This window comes from Rattus rattus, chromosome 5 (assembly GCF_011064425.1).
Source record: "Rattus rattus isolate New Zealand chromosome 5, Rrattus_CSIRO_v1, whole genome shotgun sequence".
Classification (NCBI taxonomy): Eukaryota; Metazoa; Chordata; class Mammalia; order Rodentia; family Muridae; genus Rattus; species Rattus rattus.
The window spans coordinates 121,034,551-121,053,771 of NC_046158.1; the positions used below are offsets into that span (position 1 = coordinate 121,034,551).

The following is a 19,221-nucleotide window of genomic DNA, read 5'->3' on the forward strand; positions in this document are numbered from 1 at the left end:
ATTCGCTTCTGTATTTGACATGTTCTGGCTGTGTCTCTCAGGCGAGATCTATCTGGTTCCTGTCAGCATGTACTTCTTAGCTTCATCCATCTTACCTAGTTTTGGTGGAGATATATATATATATCTATATATATGTCACATGTGGGGCAGGCTCTGAATGGCCGTTCCTTCAGTCTCTGCTCCAAACTTTGCCTCCCTATGCCCTCTTATAGATATTTTTGTTCCCCTTTTAAAGAAGGAGTGAAGCATTCACATTTTGATCATCTGTCTTAAGTTTCATGTGTTCTGTGCATCTAGGGTAATTCAAGCATTTGGGCTAATATCCACTTATCAATGAGTGCATACCATGTGTGTTTTAATGTGATTGAGTTACCTCACTCAGGATGGTATTTTCTAGTTCCATCCATTTGCCTATGAATTTCATGAAGTAATTGTTTTTGATAGCTGAGTAGTACTCCATTGTGTAGAGGTACCACATTTTCTGTATCCATTCCTCTGTTGAAGGGCATCTGGGTTCTTTCCAGCTTCTAGCTATTATAAATAAGGCTGCTATGAACATAGTGGTGCATGTGTCTTTGTGTATGTTGGAGCATCTTTTTTGGGTATAAGCCCGAGAGGTATAGCTGGGTCCTCAGGTAGTGCAATGTCCAATTTTCTGAGGAACCTTTGGACTGATTTCCAGAGAGGTTGTACCAGTTTGCAATCCCACCAACAATGGAGGAGTGTTCCCTTTCTCCACATTCTCACCATCATGCTGTCACTTGTGTTTTGATCTTAGCCATTCTGACTGGTGTGAGGTGGAAATCTCAGGGTTGTTTTGATTTTCATTTCCCTTTTGACTAAAGATGTTGAACATTTCTTTAGGTGTTTCTCGGCCATTCGGCATTCCTCAGCTGTGAATTCTTTGTTTAGCTCTGAACCCCATTTTTTAATAGGGTTATTTGTCTCCCTGCGGTCTAACTTTTTGAGTTCTTTGTATATTTTGGATATAAGGCCTCTATCTGTTGTAGGATTGGTAAAGATCTTTTCCCAATCTGTTGGTTGCCGTTTTGTCCTAACCACAGTGTCCTTCGCCTTACAGAAGCTTTGTAGTTTTTTGAGATCCCATTTGTTTCGATTTCTTATCTTAGAGCCTAAAAGCTTGATTGGTGTTTTGTTCAGAAATTTTCTCCAGTGCCCATGTGTTCAAGACTCTTCCCCACTTTTTCTTCTATTAGTTTGAGTGTATCTGGTTTGATGTGGAGGTCCTTGATTCACTTGGACTTAAGCTTTGTACAGTGTGATAAGAATGGATCAATCTGCATTTTTCTACATGTGGACCTCTAGTTGAACCAGAACCATTTGCTGAAAATGCTATCTTTTTTCCATGTGATGGTTTTGGCTCCTTTGTCAAACACCAAGTGACCATAGGTGTGTGGATCCATTTCTGGGTCTTCAATTCTATTCCACTGGTCTATCTGCCTGACTCTGTACCAATACCATACAGTTTTTGGTTTTTTTTTTAACCACTATTGCTCTGTAATACAGCTAGAGGTCAGGGATGGTGATTCCCCCAGAAGTTCTTTTATTGTCGAGTATAGTTTTAGCTATCCTGGGCTTTTTGTTATTCCAAATGAATTTGCAAATTATTCTTTCTAACTCTATGAAGAATTGAATTGGAATTTTGATGGGGGATTGCATTGAGTCTATAGATTGCATTTGGTAAAATGGCCATTTTTACTATATTTTTATGAACACTTTTAGCTCTTCCACAGAGCCACTGTTCAATTCCCAGTAACCACATGGCAGCTAGAAGCCATTTGTAAATATCGTCCCCAATCATTTGTTGCCTACTCTGTCCTGCATGGGCATTAGACACTCATGCAGTGAAGTCACACATGTGGTCAGAACACCCAAAGACAATTTGTTTAAATATTAGAAAAGTAAAGTAAGCATAATAAAATGTCTGCTGTTCACAGTCATCTTCGCAGATTTAGTTTCTATAACTTTCCAAGCACATAATCTCTGTCATTAATTGCTTGTTATCTTTTCAATGATGCTAGGGCTCATGTTCTCTTCTATGTCTCTGAACATGTGTTGCACTAATAGCATGCTTAACATAACTTCATTCATCCTTTGTTCTATTGCTGTTTGCCATGCATCTTGAAAAACTTTTCACGTTTTTCATGTTCTTTCTTAATGAAATATAATGTCTCCTTGTAAAAATGTACTATTATTGACCTAGTCTCTATTGCTGTCTTCTAGGCTGTTTTTGTTTTTTGCCTACCTCATGCAATAGTGTTATAAAGGACATGTGTAAGTGGTTATGTGCATATGAGAAAGTATATTATCCACAGGAAATAGTCCTCCAATTATACCACTCTCTAGGTCTAAATGCTTGAAGAGTTATATTTTTCACAGTTGTAGTTAAATCACCCTGTCTGTGGACAGTGCTAATTACACATCACTTTATAGACATACTTGTTAAACTTGAGTCATGATTCATAGTCATTTATCTGAACAAAAATGAATTAGATTACTCAAGATCTATACTTCCATTCCTGATAAGCCCACAGAAAGGACATATGTCTGACATTTTCAAAGATTATCATTAAACTCCATCATAATACTTTGAAGATGAAATCCCCACCACTACCACCACCACCACCTGTTTTGTATGGTGAAGATTCGAGCCATCTTATGAGATTTGGGAAGTGACTGAATGGATTTGTAATATAATAGCTATACTAGGACATAGTGAGAAATAAGAACACAGAGCTCACTACAGAAAGTGGATGTATTCCTGAAAAAAAAATATATATACACATACATACGTACATACATACATACATACATACATACATACATACATACATTCCTCTGCCCTTTCTCCTCCCTCTGCTTTTTGGTTACCAAAGGTAAGCATTTTCTTCCACCACATGCTCTTAACACACATAAGAGATAATTTTTCTGCCTCTATTTTGGTAAAATACAGTCGAGCAAGCATTCCACTGACCGAAGCCTTTGAACCCATCATCCTAGATAACTGTTTCCTCTTTTAAGCCATTTCTCTCAAAGTATTTGTCACAGCGACAAAAAGATGTGACCGATACAACTACCTTTAGCTTTGAAGGCTGAAACCCAAAATGGAGCGAGACTTCCCCAAGTTCACACAGCACATAGCGACAGACTTGGGTCTTCTGAGTGGGAGTCAGATGTCAAGGTGTAAAGGCAGATGTTCTTTCTACATTCTTGCCTGTAGCTGAAGGTCCCTTAGAGGCTGACGCTGCTTCTGGAAACAATAATATGCATCATTCTGTGAGGCTTGCCAGTCACGAGGCAATGAGTTTAGTGATTCTAATGTTATTATCTGTCCCAAGGGATTGAGAACGCAGGCTTAAGATAAAGCGTTGCTCTTTTTTTTTTTTTTTTTTGCACGGAGTGTACCTGTACCTTGAGAAGATATTATTCATTTTGAAAAATATAAATTAATCCAAAGATCATTAATGTTACAGGAACTGCTTTTTTCTAATTTTTATTTCTTATATATATTCAACCAAAGAATTTTAAAACTGATATCGTTAAAGTCTAGCCTGTGATATTTGGGATATCTGAAAGTACACTTGCGATGACAACCTTTGAGCCTCCTAACCGTGTTCAAGTATTATTTGTTTTTCTGTTTGTGTTTATTTTTATTTATTGTCCATATATCATTCCATACTACATCTGCATCATTTATAATGTTAAATATTAATGATGCTGTACAACACTGAAGAAATGACATCAAAAGAAACTGCTGATTTCAAAAAAAAAAAAAAAAGTAAAACAAGTCAGAGACCCGTAAAAACGATGGCTTATTCTGGGCACTTGATCACATGCAGGCAGAATTGAAGTTAGATGCAGTCCATCTGACTGTAATTTATATCACGGAAAATGAAACTATATAGAGTAGTTACTAATAAGTAAAACGAACAATTAAGATAATGAAAGAAAATTCCCTTGAAGTCTCATATTGATTCACCTCCAGTTTTGTGAATCTGAGAGGTCATTGTGTTGGTCAATAACAACACTTGATCTTGGACGCTATAAATTTAATAGAGAGCATAAACTACGGAGATCGATATTTTGTTATTGGCGAAGCTCATTTATAGGCTCTTTGTTCTCAGACTTGTAAATGAAACGAAAAGCTGCAGAAACACAAGGGACCACTTTTCGAGAACCCCATTTAGGCTATGGTAGCCATCGATGGCTAAAAGGCAGCACCGGAAGGGTTTTATTTGGTCACCACTACCAGTTCTCACAGGCTCCTCCCCTCGCAGGCTCCTCCCCACCATGGTTCTTCCCACAGTGCCTCTAAGACCTTTCTTTGTTCCTTTGGATCACGTAGACTCATCTTTCATAGCGTCACATAAAAAACACTTTTTCATCTACTCTATTTACACAGTGGGGAGACATGACCATGTTCATTTACATAAGGAGTGATGGAGAAACAGAGCTTCAACTTATTCTATAAGAAAGAGAGCGCCAAAGTGGCCCCACTACCTTCCCCCCAAATTAATCAGGGTACCTTGGTCTTCTAAGAAGCACCATGTATAACACAAGTTCCTACAGTCAAATGTATTTGGAGAATAACATTCTATAACTCCCTCCAAGAAAGCCACAAGTCATCAGAGGACACTAAGTGCCCAGAGATGACCTACACCGAAGTGGATTGTGTATCTTAATTTTACCCCATAGGCTCTTATTTGTAGCCCATACGCGACCACAACTACAGCCACAGGGACACTGCTTTATAAAACTTAGTGTTGCCTGTCCCCAACAGCCCCACCTTTGTATACATTTAATGATTTGGAATACCATATCTGGGTATAAGCAAGTAACCCACAGGGATAAAATAAAGCAGGGTCCTGCTCCCCTGTAGTCTAGCATCCATTAAAAAATAGCAGCTAACATAACATATTTGTACGAAAGTTTATTGCGTAGGGTACAAAGCTCCCATTTTCTGAATATGTGTAGTTTGTGTTATTTTATTGCAAAATAATGATGTCATTATATACTTTGTGTACAACTTCATTTCACTTTATTCTCCATTTCTCTGCTGGGACAGTTACCACGACAATGAGAACCAGGCCCACCTGTGAAACAACATCTGCAGACATTCAGTGCTGTAGTTTTTCTGCCTACTTTGATCATATGACATCATCTTTAATACTGTCTGGCAAGAGTTTAAATATTGTTTTAGAATTAATCGTTGAAATCCATGCTTGAAGGGCCTTTCTCAAATATCATGTAATAGTCTCAATATTTAGCAGGGGACCAGCCAAGGTTTTTTGTTTTATGAGTCTCAATTCAAATTTTATGTACAATTTTAATTGTGCCATATTTGTTTTCACAAAGTGCTCTTATTCTTGTCCTTGTTAAAACTAAGTAGTGCTGATTAGCCAAAATAAATAATTTTATTTCATTATAATAGCTTGCTAACACAGACCAAAGTATATCTCTTTGATCAAACTTGATTGGTTCTTATAACAAATCAGTGAAATGTCATAATTGTTCAATTAACATAAAAAACTAGGAAGTGAACGTTACAAAGTATTTCAAGTAATTTGGATCAAAATTTCATTTCTTCTCATCTTGTTTTGACTTTGAAATGAGGATAATCTTTCCGTAATACTCCTGAATTTAAGAACTTACAAATGGGGAAGCTGGAACTGTAAATCAAGTGGTAATATGTGTGCCTAGCATGTACGACGAGGCTCTGGGTTCAGCCCCAGCACTTCACCAGTTTACGTGTGTGTAAAAATGGGGAAAAATAGCAGAGTGTTGGAGGTGTCTGTGTATAAGTAAAAACAGTTAAATTTTGTGTTTTTAAACTCACAAGGAGGTTCAAAAGCATAGATTACTCTGAGAGAGTTGAGTATGTTAAAAATAAGAGACAGACCATCAGTTAATGTGTGTACATACTATTATTCCTACAACTGTTCATGTTTGTGAAGACTAAACAACTTAAAGTTGTTTGTAGCCGTTTGAACTTTGTCATTGTAGGATTGGGATTGCAATAAAACTCTCCTGGTGAGGTTTTCAACAGTCCCTTTACATCATATGTCTAATCTACAAGGAGAGTTGTGTCTAGCGTTGACACTTCCTTCCCCTGTTAATTCATATACTCATTCTGCAGGGAATTATTTCTTGCTTATGTACCACCCAGGATTTGTCTTCTGCCAGGGTGCCAATTATGCACAACTTATATGAAAATCTGTCACTCTTGGACTATACCACTGGAATAGTTCAATGTTAGTGAAATTCTTTTCACTGGTGTCACACAGTCCTGGGAAGGTGGCCTACCTTGAGAGGGTATGGTCCCTGGAATCTTTTACAATGAAGCATTTATGTTGTCTATATTTCTTAGCTTGCCTGTCTCCAGGCCCCAACACTGATATCTAAACTAAAGAATGTGTCAGTTGTGTGAAAAGTAAATAGTGCTTTGCTTACTGTAGTCTCCTTTCCTTTGCTTTTGCAGATGTCATCCACACCGTAGGGCCAATAGCCAGAGGCCACATCAATGGTTCCCACAAGGAAGACCTTGCAAATTGCTATCAATCATCCTTGAAGCTGGTGAAAGAAAATAACCTCCGATCAGTTGTAAGTACTTCGGAGTTCTTTATTTTGCGTTCATCCAAGCTTCTGCACAAAGAAAAAAGCCAGTGCTGAGTTTAAAATAGCACTGGCCATTTCTTTTACATTGATACACATTTACTACATGTGTGTCCATGTTAGCTCTCACTTTAGCATTTTGACTGGGTGAGTGTAAGTTCCCACATCTACAACTGTGTGCCGTGTCAACGTATGAATCTTCAGCTTCAGGTGACATTCAGAAGCTTACTCTGTGTGTTTTTCCTGACTTTATTAAATCTCAATTACACCAGGAACATAAAACCCTGAGCCTTACCCAACAGTAAGTCAATTTTCTCTAGAATAAGTTAATTTGCCTAAGATCTCTCAATTTTTTTAATCCACAGAGATTATAACCTTGCTGAAGGGGTAGGGTGGGCAAAATGTTAAACTTTCTTTTCAGTACTAAGAAGGCTGACTAGACCTCAGAATTACTTGGGAATGAGTGGAGTGAGGTCCGCAAGGGGAACATTAAACTTTACAGGTGTTATTCCTTTACAGGTTATTGCTATACTTGTTACTGTGCCTGTCATTACAAAGAGTCTTTTTCAGTATACCATGGAAAGTTCACTTGAAATAAGGAAGTATTTTACAAGCCAATTATACCTTATAATACCTTATAATGTTTGCATAATAGTAACATCTATGTATATAATGTATTCAGTCTATTGATTTAAAAAAATATATGTTTGCAAATTAATCAGTATCTAAAACCCAACCCCACAATGGTTTGTGTGTGTGTGTGTTTGTGTGTGTGTTGTGTGTGTGTGTGTGTGTGTGTGTGTGTGTGAGAGAGAGAGAGAGAGAGAGAGAGAGAGAGAGAGAGAGAGAGAGAGAGAGGATATGTATGGAGGCATCTCCATCCATGAGTACATGAGTATGATGTGGTGTGGTTTCCAGAGGTTGATACTAGGATGCCTTCCTCTTATTTTTAGAGTGAAGACCTCGTACTCAGATTGACTTTACTGGTTGACAAGGTCCCTGGGATCCTCCCCAGTACTAGGGTTATAGTCTGTTCCAGTTTCCTTCCTGGTGTTGTGATAAGGGATTCTAAACCAAAGCTCTTTAGTAGAGAAAGAAGGTGTTTTGACCTACAAATGCATCAATCATAGAAGTGAGAGCAAGGACACAAACAGGAACTTGAACCGTACAGTACCGCTGCTGCTGTTGGCTCCCTCACAGGCTTGTGCTTAGCCAGCTCTCTTATATGGCTCCAAGAGCAAGGAGTCATGCTGTATTCCACAGTCTGCCTTCTGATTTCAAACAGCAATAAAGACAGTCCCCCACAGACACACTCAGGGACCAATGTGATCTTAAAAACCCTCGACTGAGATTCCCTGCTTAGGTAACTCTAGGTTATGTCAAGTTCACAGTTAAACTTAACTGGGACACAGACCCACATGTGCACTTGGCTTTGTACATGGATGGTTGCTGGGGATCTTAACGCAGATCTTCATGGTTTTGCAACCCTTTACCCACTGGTCTGCTCTTACAGCTCCAAGATGCTATTAGAAGAGAAAGCTGAAAATCAAAGCGAATGACCAAAAGTATGAAACCCATGGTTCCTTTGATCTCTATAGGAAAATCAAAGCAAATATGCATTTGGGAATAATAAAAAATATCAATATGACTAGTTGATTTTACAAGCAATGGGCTAAAGTGCCTATAAAATGGATAGCCATATAAGTTTATACCTTGGAATATAGATGTTAATATCTGAAAGCGCTAGTAAATTTATAAGTATTTCTAGTGATAATCTTTTTAAAAGGAAACAACAAGACATTCCTTCCAACTGCTCAAAAGCTGCATTCCTCATTTTAACAGAGGAAACAAATGATCCTTAGGTATGATCACTTTAAATCAATATGTATAAGAAAAGGACTAAGAATTACATGCTACAAAGCGTTCACACAATGTCCAGATCTTGTCATTTTGAAGTTAGAACTAAGTCTTCCTTCATTTTTTTAATGATGATTTTGAACCGACAACCTGACTTGAAGAAAATTAGCAGACAATGCCGAACTAAATGTATATAAATCTTGGTAAACGAAAATGGAGAAGATATCTGTTGAATCTGAAGTGAAATGCTCAACTTAATTAGCCTTGTGCTTGGGTGGTTAATTGGAAAAGCTATCAACCTTTTGTTCTTTATTCTTTAATGTAATCTGCTTTGCTTACTCTCTCTTTCACCCCCTCCCTCTCCCCCTTGATCCCTCCTTCCATTCCTTTTCCTTTCCATATCTTCTGGCAAGAGACAGTGGAACTGATTATTTCATATGGTGGATCATATTCTTTTTTTAAAAAGATTAATTTATTTATTGTATATGAGTACACTGTAGCTGTCTTCAGACACACCAGAAGTGGGCATCAGATTTCATTACAGATGGTTGTGAGCCACCATGTGGTTGCTGGGAATTAAACTCAGGACCTCTGGAAGAGCAGTCAGTGCTCTTACCTCCTGAGCCATCTCTCCAGCCCATTCTTGACCTCCATTAAACAAATCCTTACATTGAAGTCACCAAATTGTAATTATTTGCAGGGAAATGGAATATTTGTGGGCAGGTGAATATGGCAAGTTATGTGTTTTATAATACTATACATTGTAGATATACCACAATTTATAAGTCTGTATTGGTGTTAGAAGTAGCATAGTTGTTAAGATGGACATTATACTCAACTTGATCATATTTCTTTACTAGAGAAGTCACTGATTGATCCTTGAAACAGCTTCATGAGTTTTACAAGGATGAGATAACACTAGCTATCCAATGGTTCATTATATCTGGAAACAAGCTACAGGATTGTGACATCATCTGTCTGTGGCTATATGCTCTTGAGATCTGCAGATATTTGGTCTTCTAGTATTTTGCTGTCAAATGACTTTATTTTTGCAAAATAAATTAGATGGTGAATAAATTACTGACCAGCTGAGACTGAGAAAGGAAAAGTTCGAGAGAACTTAAAGGGATCTTTCTGACAGCCTTTTGAATATAGTTAGGATAAGATTATCTTATGTAATAGTTGTTTGAAATAGTGACAATCATTAAATAAATCAGAGAGTGATGTCATAACAACCAAAAAGCATTTAGAAATCAGGTGCTTTAGGTCATTGGTTATATTGTAGGTAAAATATTCGCTATAAACCACACTTTTAGGAAAATTCTTATTCTTTCTTCTTCTCTACCTATTCTTTAGGATGGGTTTTTTTAACTGTATACCCTATGTGTGCTTTACAAAGGAAAAGTAAAGCATAGCAATATAATGATCTGTCTGAAGGTGTATTTCCTGTCTGTGAAGGTTTGTCCATGGTATCATCAATACCATGGACTAGTTAAATTGAGGCTTATAATCTGATGTTATGATGAGTTTTAAATGATGATTTAAATCTGACCAGTGGTTCATGCATCCTAGACCCAATTTCTTCAATATCTAATTCTTCCAACCTAAGTTCAAATATAATTTTGTTGTATTTTTCAAAGTTTGTACTTGCCTTGGGAAAAATTTTAATGTATGAAAATTGATTTCTTAACAAAATTTGAGGTCAATGGTTCTAATATAGATAAAGGTCAATGAAGAGGGTAATTAGAATTTAAAATAATAAAACATTAGAAGTAGACATAATAATTAAAGAGAATCACAAAGAGTTCACATTTTTGTTTATGTTTTTCTATAAAACCTTTGGAAAGACAGGGGCAAATAAAAATAGGTCTTGAAATATCATTAACCTGTACCTTATGGAACCTGAGAATTGTATAGTCAAGCTAGCAAGAGTCCAGCACCTTAATTGCTTTTAATTTTGAATGATTACTAAGCAGTAAGCATAGTCAAAGAAGTACATTAAGGGTAAATTGAAGGGAAGATTAAATAAGATACTTAAGACAATAATCTTTGCATCAACATATTACTAACAAGGTGATGGTAGTCGACAGTTTGGCTGAGATGGCTGTAGGTAGTTTCTGCATAAATCTGTGGTAGCTTCCGTCTGAGAATCTCTGGTAGTCTCCTTTGATGGTCACCCTCAGGCTCTCAAAGCTTAGAAGACTGATTTAATAACCCCAGTGGCTTTACTTATTCTTCGGCAGGATAGACAGACATGACTCCATTTTGCTCCTAACAGTTTTCACAATGTATTGGTATCTTGGTGAAACTTCAGTTGTGAGTGGGGTGAGTATTGATGGTAAAGAAAGGAGGAAATATTCAAATTGGACAAGGGCTGCTAAGTAAAAGAACAGTTGTATCTGCTATCACCAAATGCTAGCATCAGAAATAGAATTAATATTGACTTACATATCATGTTGCCTTCGTTGATTTTTTGAACATAATTTGTGGGTTTTCCAAGTCTTTCTTGACCTCTATTTTAATATCATGCCGAAGTCTTCTGTAGCAAACTCTTACTATCAGGTTCATTCTTAGGAATCTACTCCTTGCTATGCTAAAACATCTCTAAGGTTTCCCCTCTAAGCATAAACTAAAACGCAAAACTTTCGTTTATCACTGAAATTATTGACTCACGAAAGCTCTTCTAATGATGAAATGTTATGCACCCAGTTTACATTTGTTGAGTGAAAGCTTGTAATTAAAAAAAGATGCTCTGTTGGAGAGTTGATGGTAATCAGAATGTAAAACAGATTTTACTTGGACTAAGATTATTTTCTTAGGAAGTAAAGTTAGTAGTTAATATAGTTTAGTGGTTTATGTGGTAATGGGCAAACACCAAAGTGGTGTGCACTATAATGGGACAGATTACTGTAATTTTCGTGAGTTTTATTCTAGTTTAATGTATTAGGTGGGAAAAGTATGATATATTTTTACTGCTAAGAACCACCCGGTACCAATAGAGATCTCTCAAAACTAGATAATGTTCCCGTCATGACTCAGATCTTGAGAAGTAACAGCTTTTAATGAGAACGAAGGCAGCTCTGTACCTTCAGTGCTACCTCTAGGCATGGCAGTAATAAGTAATTTTGGAATTCTGCATGGGTCTCATTCTGGTGTAGGTTTTCATTTTAAGGCGTAGTCAAGTGAATCTTATTTTCTTAGACAAGTTCCCTTCTGAGAGGGTTGCCATGGCAATGAGTTCTCAGACAGAAATCCTTAAATGTTGGTTTTTATTTCATTATCTGAGTTTCTATTACAGACCACATCAATCAATGCAGTCCCCTCTTGAAGAAGACTTTCTGCAATCTTAAGGAGCTGGCCCTTTAAGTCTTTACCTCTGCTCCTCTGCTTAACTTGATGTCGCCATTTCCCAGGCAGCCCTTCATCTCAAAGAACCCATTTTGGAGAGCCATGTATTTGATCTTCCTTCTCACTTTCTTTTGAGGCAGCATCTAGGCTTGTTTCTCTACTGTCTTCCTTTATAAAGAATGATGCAGTCTCATGTCTTTCCTGGTCAGGTTTCTCCCAGCAGAGTGACTAATGACACTATTAATAAATAACAAGAACAAAATCATTTTTCCATTTGAGCCTGACTTTATGGTTTACAACAGTGTGCTGCTGTATACCCTCTCATTTGTGTTTCTAGTTCTCTAGCTAACTGCCTGTGTTTCTTTGGTTCAGGCAAAGTGGGGAAATAAGACTGAATGAAGACTCTCCCTTTCTGTCTTTCTAAAATCACTCCCTTTAATGGGATTTCTTTATCTGATGTAAAGTAAAAAACAGTTCATGATAATATACTCAGTGGGGCATTTTTAGTATTTGGGATGCAAGTGTCTAAGCATAGGTCATAGGGTACAGAAGAGGAAAAACATGCACTAATATACATACATATATTATGGAAATACATATATACATTATTCCTAAAACCAGACAGAGACAGTGATATACCTAATCCCATGTTCATGTACTTCACAACTTTTCTTCTGGTGGCCATACAAAAATGATTATTTGTATTATTGGGAAGTAAATTGGTTACTTAGTGATGAAATATAGAGTAATATGATAGTTAATAGTCTTGAACTCTGACTTCATGCCAGGCTTTTCATTTCAATCAGCCCTTAAGCCAGCTTTGAATTTACAAAGTGCAGGAGAATTGGGGGTGTAGTGAACCATGGCAATATAGTACCAGTACATGAAATTCTCCAAGAATAATTAATAAAAAGTAAGTGATTCTTCCGTTTTACATATGAACTGGAAGAACAATAAGAAAACTCTTCCAGCATCTTTCTTAATGACAAAAGAACAGGTCAGGTTGAAGCTGAAGCCTTTTCAGTCCTGGGGCTTAGCCTGTGTGCTCTTCACGCCCACTTTGGCTGGTTTTGCTAGTGTGTTGTTGTTGCTCATTGGATTTTTTTTTTGTTTGTTTAAATTTGTGTGTTTTTTACCAAAACCACTGTGGATCTGATTAGAGTAGTACTGTTTTCTACCACGTAAATTGTAGTGCTAGTTCTTGACGATGACAACTGGAAAATGTCACTAGCATTTGTGGACTGAGTTACAGGTGTACCATGTGCACTGGGCATGTGCATTAGATTCCGGCACTTACTCCACACAATGACCTAATGTTTTGCTATCAGTCATCTAGATTCATTACTCTACATGTTGCTCTGACCAAAACAAAACAAAACAAAACACCACCAAACACAAAACAAAAAACAAAACACAAACAACAACAACAACAAAAACAGAAAAAAAAAAAAAAAACCCGACATTAAATAAGATAAGAAAGGATCATTTTGACTGCTAGTTTGAGAGTAGAATTCACTGTGATAGAGAAATCAGGGCAGTGTGACACTTAGGTAGGTAGCCATGTTCAGTCCCAAACCTGAGCCCATGCAATGATTCTGTCCACATTTAGAGTGGTTCTCTAAATATTCATTTCAGTTAATCTAATCTAGAAAATCTCTCATATATATGCCCAGAGATTTGTGTTCATGATGATTCTAAGTCCTGTCAAATTGACAAACAATATTGACTATCATATCATGTAAGAATATCATGAATATAAACAGCAAGATTCATCTAAGCAAAATTTCCCATTTAGACTACAATACACAGGAATTTTCCACAGAAATCAAATAACCATAGCTTTCTTAGATTTTCACAATTGAAAAAAATCATCTTTCTAATGTGCAGGCCATCTGTGCCAATCCTGAACATAGTGTGATGCACGTATTGGAGTCTAGTTTTATAGGTGTTTCTCATGATGAGTCTGTATGAGGAAGCAAACACTTGATTGCATTCTCCCATGTTTGTAGCCATATGTGAATCCATATATGCAAAAAACATTACTCTAAAATATTCCTTTAATTTAATATCTTTCACATTATGTTTATAATTTACATTGCTCATCAATTTTATGCTGTGTTTGACTTTGTTCTGGAAACCAATCCTAAGGCAACAGTTTGTGTGCAAGCAATTTCTTGTGGAGGCCTGAACAAGACGATTTGATTGAGGAGGATCAAAACAAGAAAGGGAAGGTAAGGCGGCTAAAAGGATCAGGCAGCATTGTCAGGCAGCTATCCTGGACAACTGAGGTTCAGTGTTGCTGTAGCTGACATGCACTGGACAAATAAGTTCAGGGCAGCTATACTAGCATGTTGATCCCTTCTGTCTCCTGCTAGTAGTTTTAATATTATAATTATAATTTCAGTATAACAAATGGGATTCCAAAAAATGCTTTCTACAATAAGTGAGAGATGACTCTGATAAAATGATGAACCATTGGTTTCAGTTAAGCTTTGCTGTAGGTATTTAATATACTAAATCTAAAAGCAGTTTACTCAAAGATTTTTCTTCTCGAACTTAGTATATCTACGTTCTATTTCTCTTCAGTTGAAACATAGTGTAATATAGATGCAAAAAGACATTAGTTAATGAACATATAACCTATAGAATTCATGACCTTGCTGATGTGCAGATGATACATGGTGACAGAGAAATAATACCACAATATCATGTCAGGTCACTTGATTTTTTTTCAATATATCTGTGCTAAACATTGCTTCATAATTCAAAATTGGAAAGAGTTAGCCAGCCAAGTTTGGATCTTGGTAAGGCTTTCTTTAACTAGAAGGCAAAAATGGAGGTAACTTATTTGATAAGTAGAAGTTTCTAATTTCCTTCATGTTGCTACTCTAAATACCATGAATCAATGCAATGTAGAGGAGGAAAGGGTTTATTAGATTTACATTCCAGATCATGACCTATCGCTGAGGGACGTCAGGATAGGAGCTAAAAGCAGAAACCATGAAGTAGTGCTCACTGTCGAATGCTTGGCTAGCTTTCCTATGTAGCCCGAGCCCACCTGCATAGAGACTATGCCACCCACGGTGGGCTGGGTCTTCCCATATCAATCATCAGTCAAGACCGTCTCTCACAGTCATTGCAACAGGCCATCCAACCTTGACAGCTTCTCAGTTTCCTCTTCCCAGGTGACTTTAAATTCTGTTAGATTGACAGTAAACACTGGACCAGCCAGTAGGTTATCTACATTTTATCTTTATAGAAATTCTTCTAGTTTATAACATCTCTTCATCTTTTGTCTTATATTGTCTTATATTTCAATACTCTGTACATTGTCTTACATTTCAATGAAGTCCACAATGAATTATGATCACCTCTTTATGTGAGAATACTTTGAAACTTGGTTTCATCTCACTTATAGTTGAAAAGGTTTTTTTAGTCAATTGTATATTCTGTGGCATTTATTTCTGAGCAAAGACCAATAAAACTATTTAAAATAATAATGAAGCACAAAGTGTCTCAATTCGATTGGATTTGTCAACTTCATTGTTTTTAGTTCTTTTTCTCAAACTAGAGAACATTCACAGGAAAATCACATGTGGTTTCTACAATAATGTCTTCCAGACAAAATATTGGTCCAGCATGCTGTCAGAGAGAGGATATTTCTGGGAAATTTGTATAGACCCAGTAAACATGTCTGCAATGCAAGCTTTTCTTCTGAGTGCTTTATTTTCTCCAACTCAAACAGCAGTTATTAGATCACTGTATCACAAGAAAATAGTCAATTCAAAACATGGGCTACAGAGTCCCAAGCCTGCCATTACATTTGAACAACTGAGCCATACTAGCATATATCTCGAGGGTTAATAGTTTGGAGCAAAAGCAAAGGCTTTAAATTGTACATGTTTTTCTCACAAACGTTCAGATTTATTTGAGAAGGAAAGCAATTTCAATGTGTGGATTTTAAGGTATTTGTAAACTGGTGAACTGGGAGACCAAGGTAGCAAAACTAATAAAACCAATAAAAAATTTAAAATAAAAGTAATTCTTTCCCTGACAAGGGAGTGTTCTCTCCACTGTGCTCGCTCTCTCTCCCTTTCTCTCTCTCTCCTCTCTCTTTCTCAGATTGCTTATATACATTTCAGTGGTATTACAAAAGAGATTCATTTTCTGAGTAATGTACTGTAGAGTGGTTTCAACCACAACTTTGCATTCTTCATTTTTTATCTAGATAAGTACACATAACTTTAAGATGTAAAAAGTAAAACTCTTGCTTCTCTTAGTGTCTCATGGAAGTGGAGTAGCATCATACTTATAATTATGGATTACGTTCATTTTAACTTACACGAGAAGAAAGCTATAATGCTGTCTCACTACCTTTTATAAGCCAATGTACTAGAATTTCCTTTCTCCAAACATACTACCAAGCTATTCATCCTAGGGGCTGTATGAAATAAATATATTTTATTTAATCAAAGGATGAAAAGGCAAAAGGAAGAGAGTAGGTAGGCAAAAGGAAGAGGGTAGTTTGGTGGCAAAGGAATAAAAAAAGAAAACCATGTCTCACTTGTGATCCATGTACATGCCCTATGTCTCTTTCTACCTCCTCAGCCTTCTTTTATATGGTATGGTGATGAAGAAGGGATCATAGTGGATGACCAGTGGTACAACAGCACATACATTTTCACAAAGACACAGGGATTGGTTAGTCTGATGAGCCTCTTCAGGTAGCTGGTGAAGTACTCTACATTAGAGTACTATAAGGTCAAACGAGACTGAAATGTCTATCTCTACCAGGAGGCTAATTTAAGATGATACTGCTGCTTCCCTACAGGTGATATCCATTCTTGCTGCTTAAGTATCATTTTGTATAAAGATAAACCCTTACATGCCATCCTTTCTTTACTTAGTTTTGCATCACTTTTAAAAAGTTATAGGAATCATCTATTTAATTTATGTTGGCTCACGGTTTCGGAAGTATCATTCCATGTGTGCACTGCGGCAACCTGACAGTGGCAGAACAAAAGCTAATGCTGGGAAAAAGCTAAGCAAAATAGGCATCCACTCCTCTGACACATTCTCAGAGACTTACTTCTGACTAGACACTACCTCCTACTTTTTCCTACCTAGGAATGATAATGTCCTACAACAGATTCATCAAAGGTTTAACTGATTCTTAAATTAGTGCGCTTCTTACCTGATTGCCTGTGTAAACACTATCAGAGACACCCTTAGGTATTTCTCAATCCAATAAAGTTGACAATTAAGATTAACCACCATAATCATTTTTATCATATAACCAACCTTAGCAAAATATCACTTATTTTTACTTTCATATACTCTTTTATCATATTATATATTATATATAATATATATTATATATAATAGTTTAGAGCAAAAGCAATGGCTTTAAACTGTGCATGTTTTCTTCACATATGTTAAGATTTATTTGAAGGGGAGAGGAATTTTAATGTGTGGATTTTAAGACATTTGTAAACTGTTGAACTGGGAGACCAAGATAGCAAAACAAATAAAACCAGTAGTAGGACATTATTGTTCCCAGGTAGGAAAAAGTAGGAGGTAGGGTCTAGTTTACCTGAAGTGCTAGGTAAACTATAAACAAAACTTAAAACATATTTGTGTGTGTGTGTGTGTGTGTGTGTGTGTGTGTGTGTGTGTAAGTGTGTAATGAGAGATCTCAATATACTCAATGTATTATTATAATTTTTGAATAAGATAGTATGGCAAATATCAGTAAATGGCTTAGTCAGTAGTAGACCATTGTGATTGACTTGTGTCCCCTCAAAATCCATAATAAGCTCTGTAACCTTCAAAAATGATAGCATTAAGTAGTAGAAGAGGGGATGTAGAGCTTCCAATTATAATCACTGAGTTGACGGGGTGAGGACAGGATCCTGATGACACTTTTAGTGCCAGTGTGAGAAGATATCTGAATCTGATAACCAGAACCCAGAGTCAAATAAGACAACTGGTTGCTAAATGGTGCTCTCTTATCTATACCCACACATGCCATAGCATGTCCCCTGACGTCTGCTTGCACACAAAATTAAACAACATACATTTTAAAGCTAGGTTAGTCAACAAGTACCTACAAACTATGTTCCAGTCACTGTTCAAATTACATAGTTTGTTATCTATCCCGTGGATCTTACAATAAGATGTCAGTAATTTTTATTATTCCTAAATGATTTCATACAGTTTCAGATGCTATGATTCCCCGTTTTATTCCATTTGGGGGAAATTATCCTCTACTTGACTCTATGGAAAGATTATTTTTTTAAATGGCTAAATATAGATCTAGTAAGCATCAGGTTTATGAAATGGCAATGATATATTTTTTAAAGTTCTGTGAGTTTTGCCTACTGTGGGAAGATAAGATCTCCCATGAAAAGGTCAACAATAGCAATAGAATTGATCTGGTGAAGCATTCTAATGCTTAAAACTGAGCCATTTCTCTAACTGGTCCATGTTTCTTGCAAGAAACTGAGATGCAGCTCTTTCTTCCATCAATGAGACAGTAGCTATTGTACTCAAGAAGGCATTGTATGCAAAGGGAATAGAACTTACTTTGTAGCTCAAAAACCCAGGACAAAAAAACCTAACCTTACATGATCAAGATTCAGATTACTAGAAATGACATACCTATGTCACAAACTCTTTGCTGGAATTGCTTGGGAAACAGTCTACATTGCCTTGCTATTGCATTCTTGCAAAAACAAACAAAGAAAACGTTGATCTTATCATCCATAGAAATAGTCAGGCAAAGCAATACATGGAGGGTGCACCTGTAATCCTAGCACTTGGAAGGCTGAGGAAGGAAGGTTGAGAAGGCAGGGCAAAGTAAAAGTAGACAAGACTGGACACATTCATTGGGGAAGAAAAATCTACAAACAAGTAAAAAGTAAAGCTCTTGCTTCTCTTAGTGTCTCATGGAAGTGGGGTAAAAGACCCCAATTAATCAAATACAATATTCTCTTTGAAATCATGAAGGCCCAAAAGAAATAGGGAAAACGAAAAAGATTAAAACCTCTAGCTTTTATAGTATTCTATTTTTCAAATATTAAACCAGACTTGCATTCCTTTATGTGACGATTCATGTTTAGTTTTGCTCTGTAGTTCTTTTGGATTCATTCTCCAACAACTTTTTAAACTGTCTTCACAAAATGAGATGATTTTAAAGTAATATGTTTAGTTTCGTTTATGTCACAAAAATTCAAGAAATATCTTTTCTTTTGAGTTTGTGAAATGTCAATATTCATAAAATGTTTGGAGGTATATTTAAGACTTTTCAGATATTACTAAGACACATGTACTTAGATTATATTTTTAATATCTCAAATATTACCAAGAAATAATAAATTGTAC

General features: G+C 36.5%; 1 protein-coding gene across 1 annotated transcript in view; it reads left to right on the top strand.

Annotated features, from left to right (window-relative positions):
* Window positions 1-19,221, top strand: part of Macrod2 (mono-ADP ribosylhydrolase 2) — a 2,209,545-nt gene that overhangs the window by 1,370,386 nt on the left and 819,938 nt on the right. Inside the window, exon 8 of the mRNA XM_032902613.1 lies at window positions 6,500-6,621. Coding sequence (XP_032758504.1) covers window positions 6,500-6,621 — 122 coding nt within the window. The remainder of the gene's footprint in view (window positions 1-6,499; window positions 6,622-19,221) is intronic.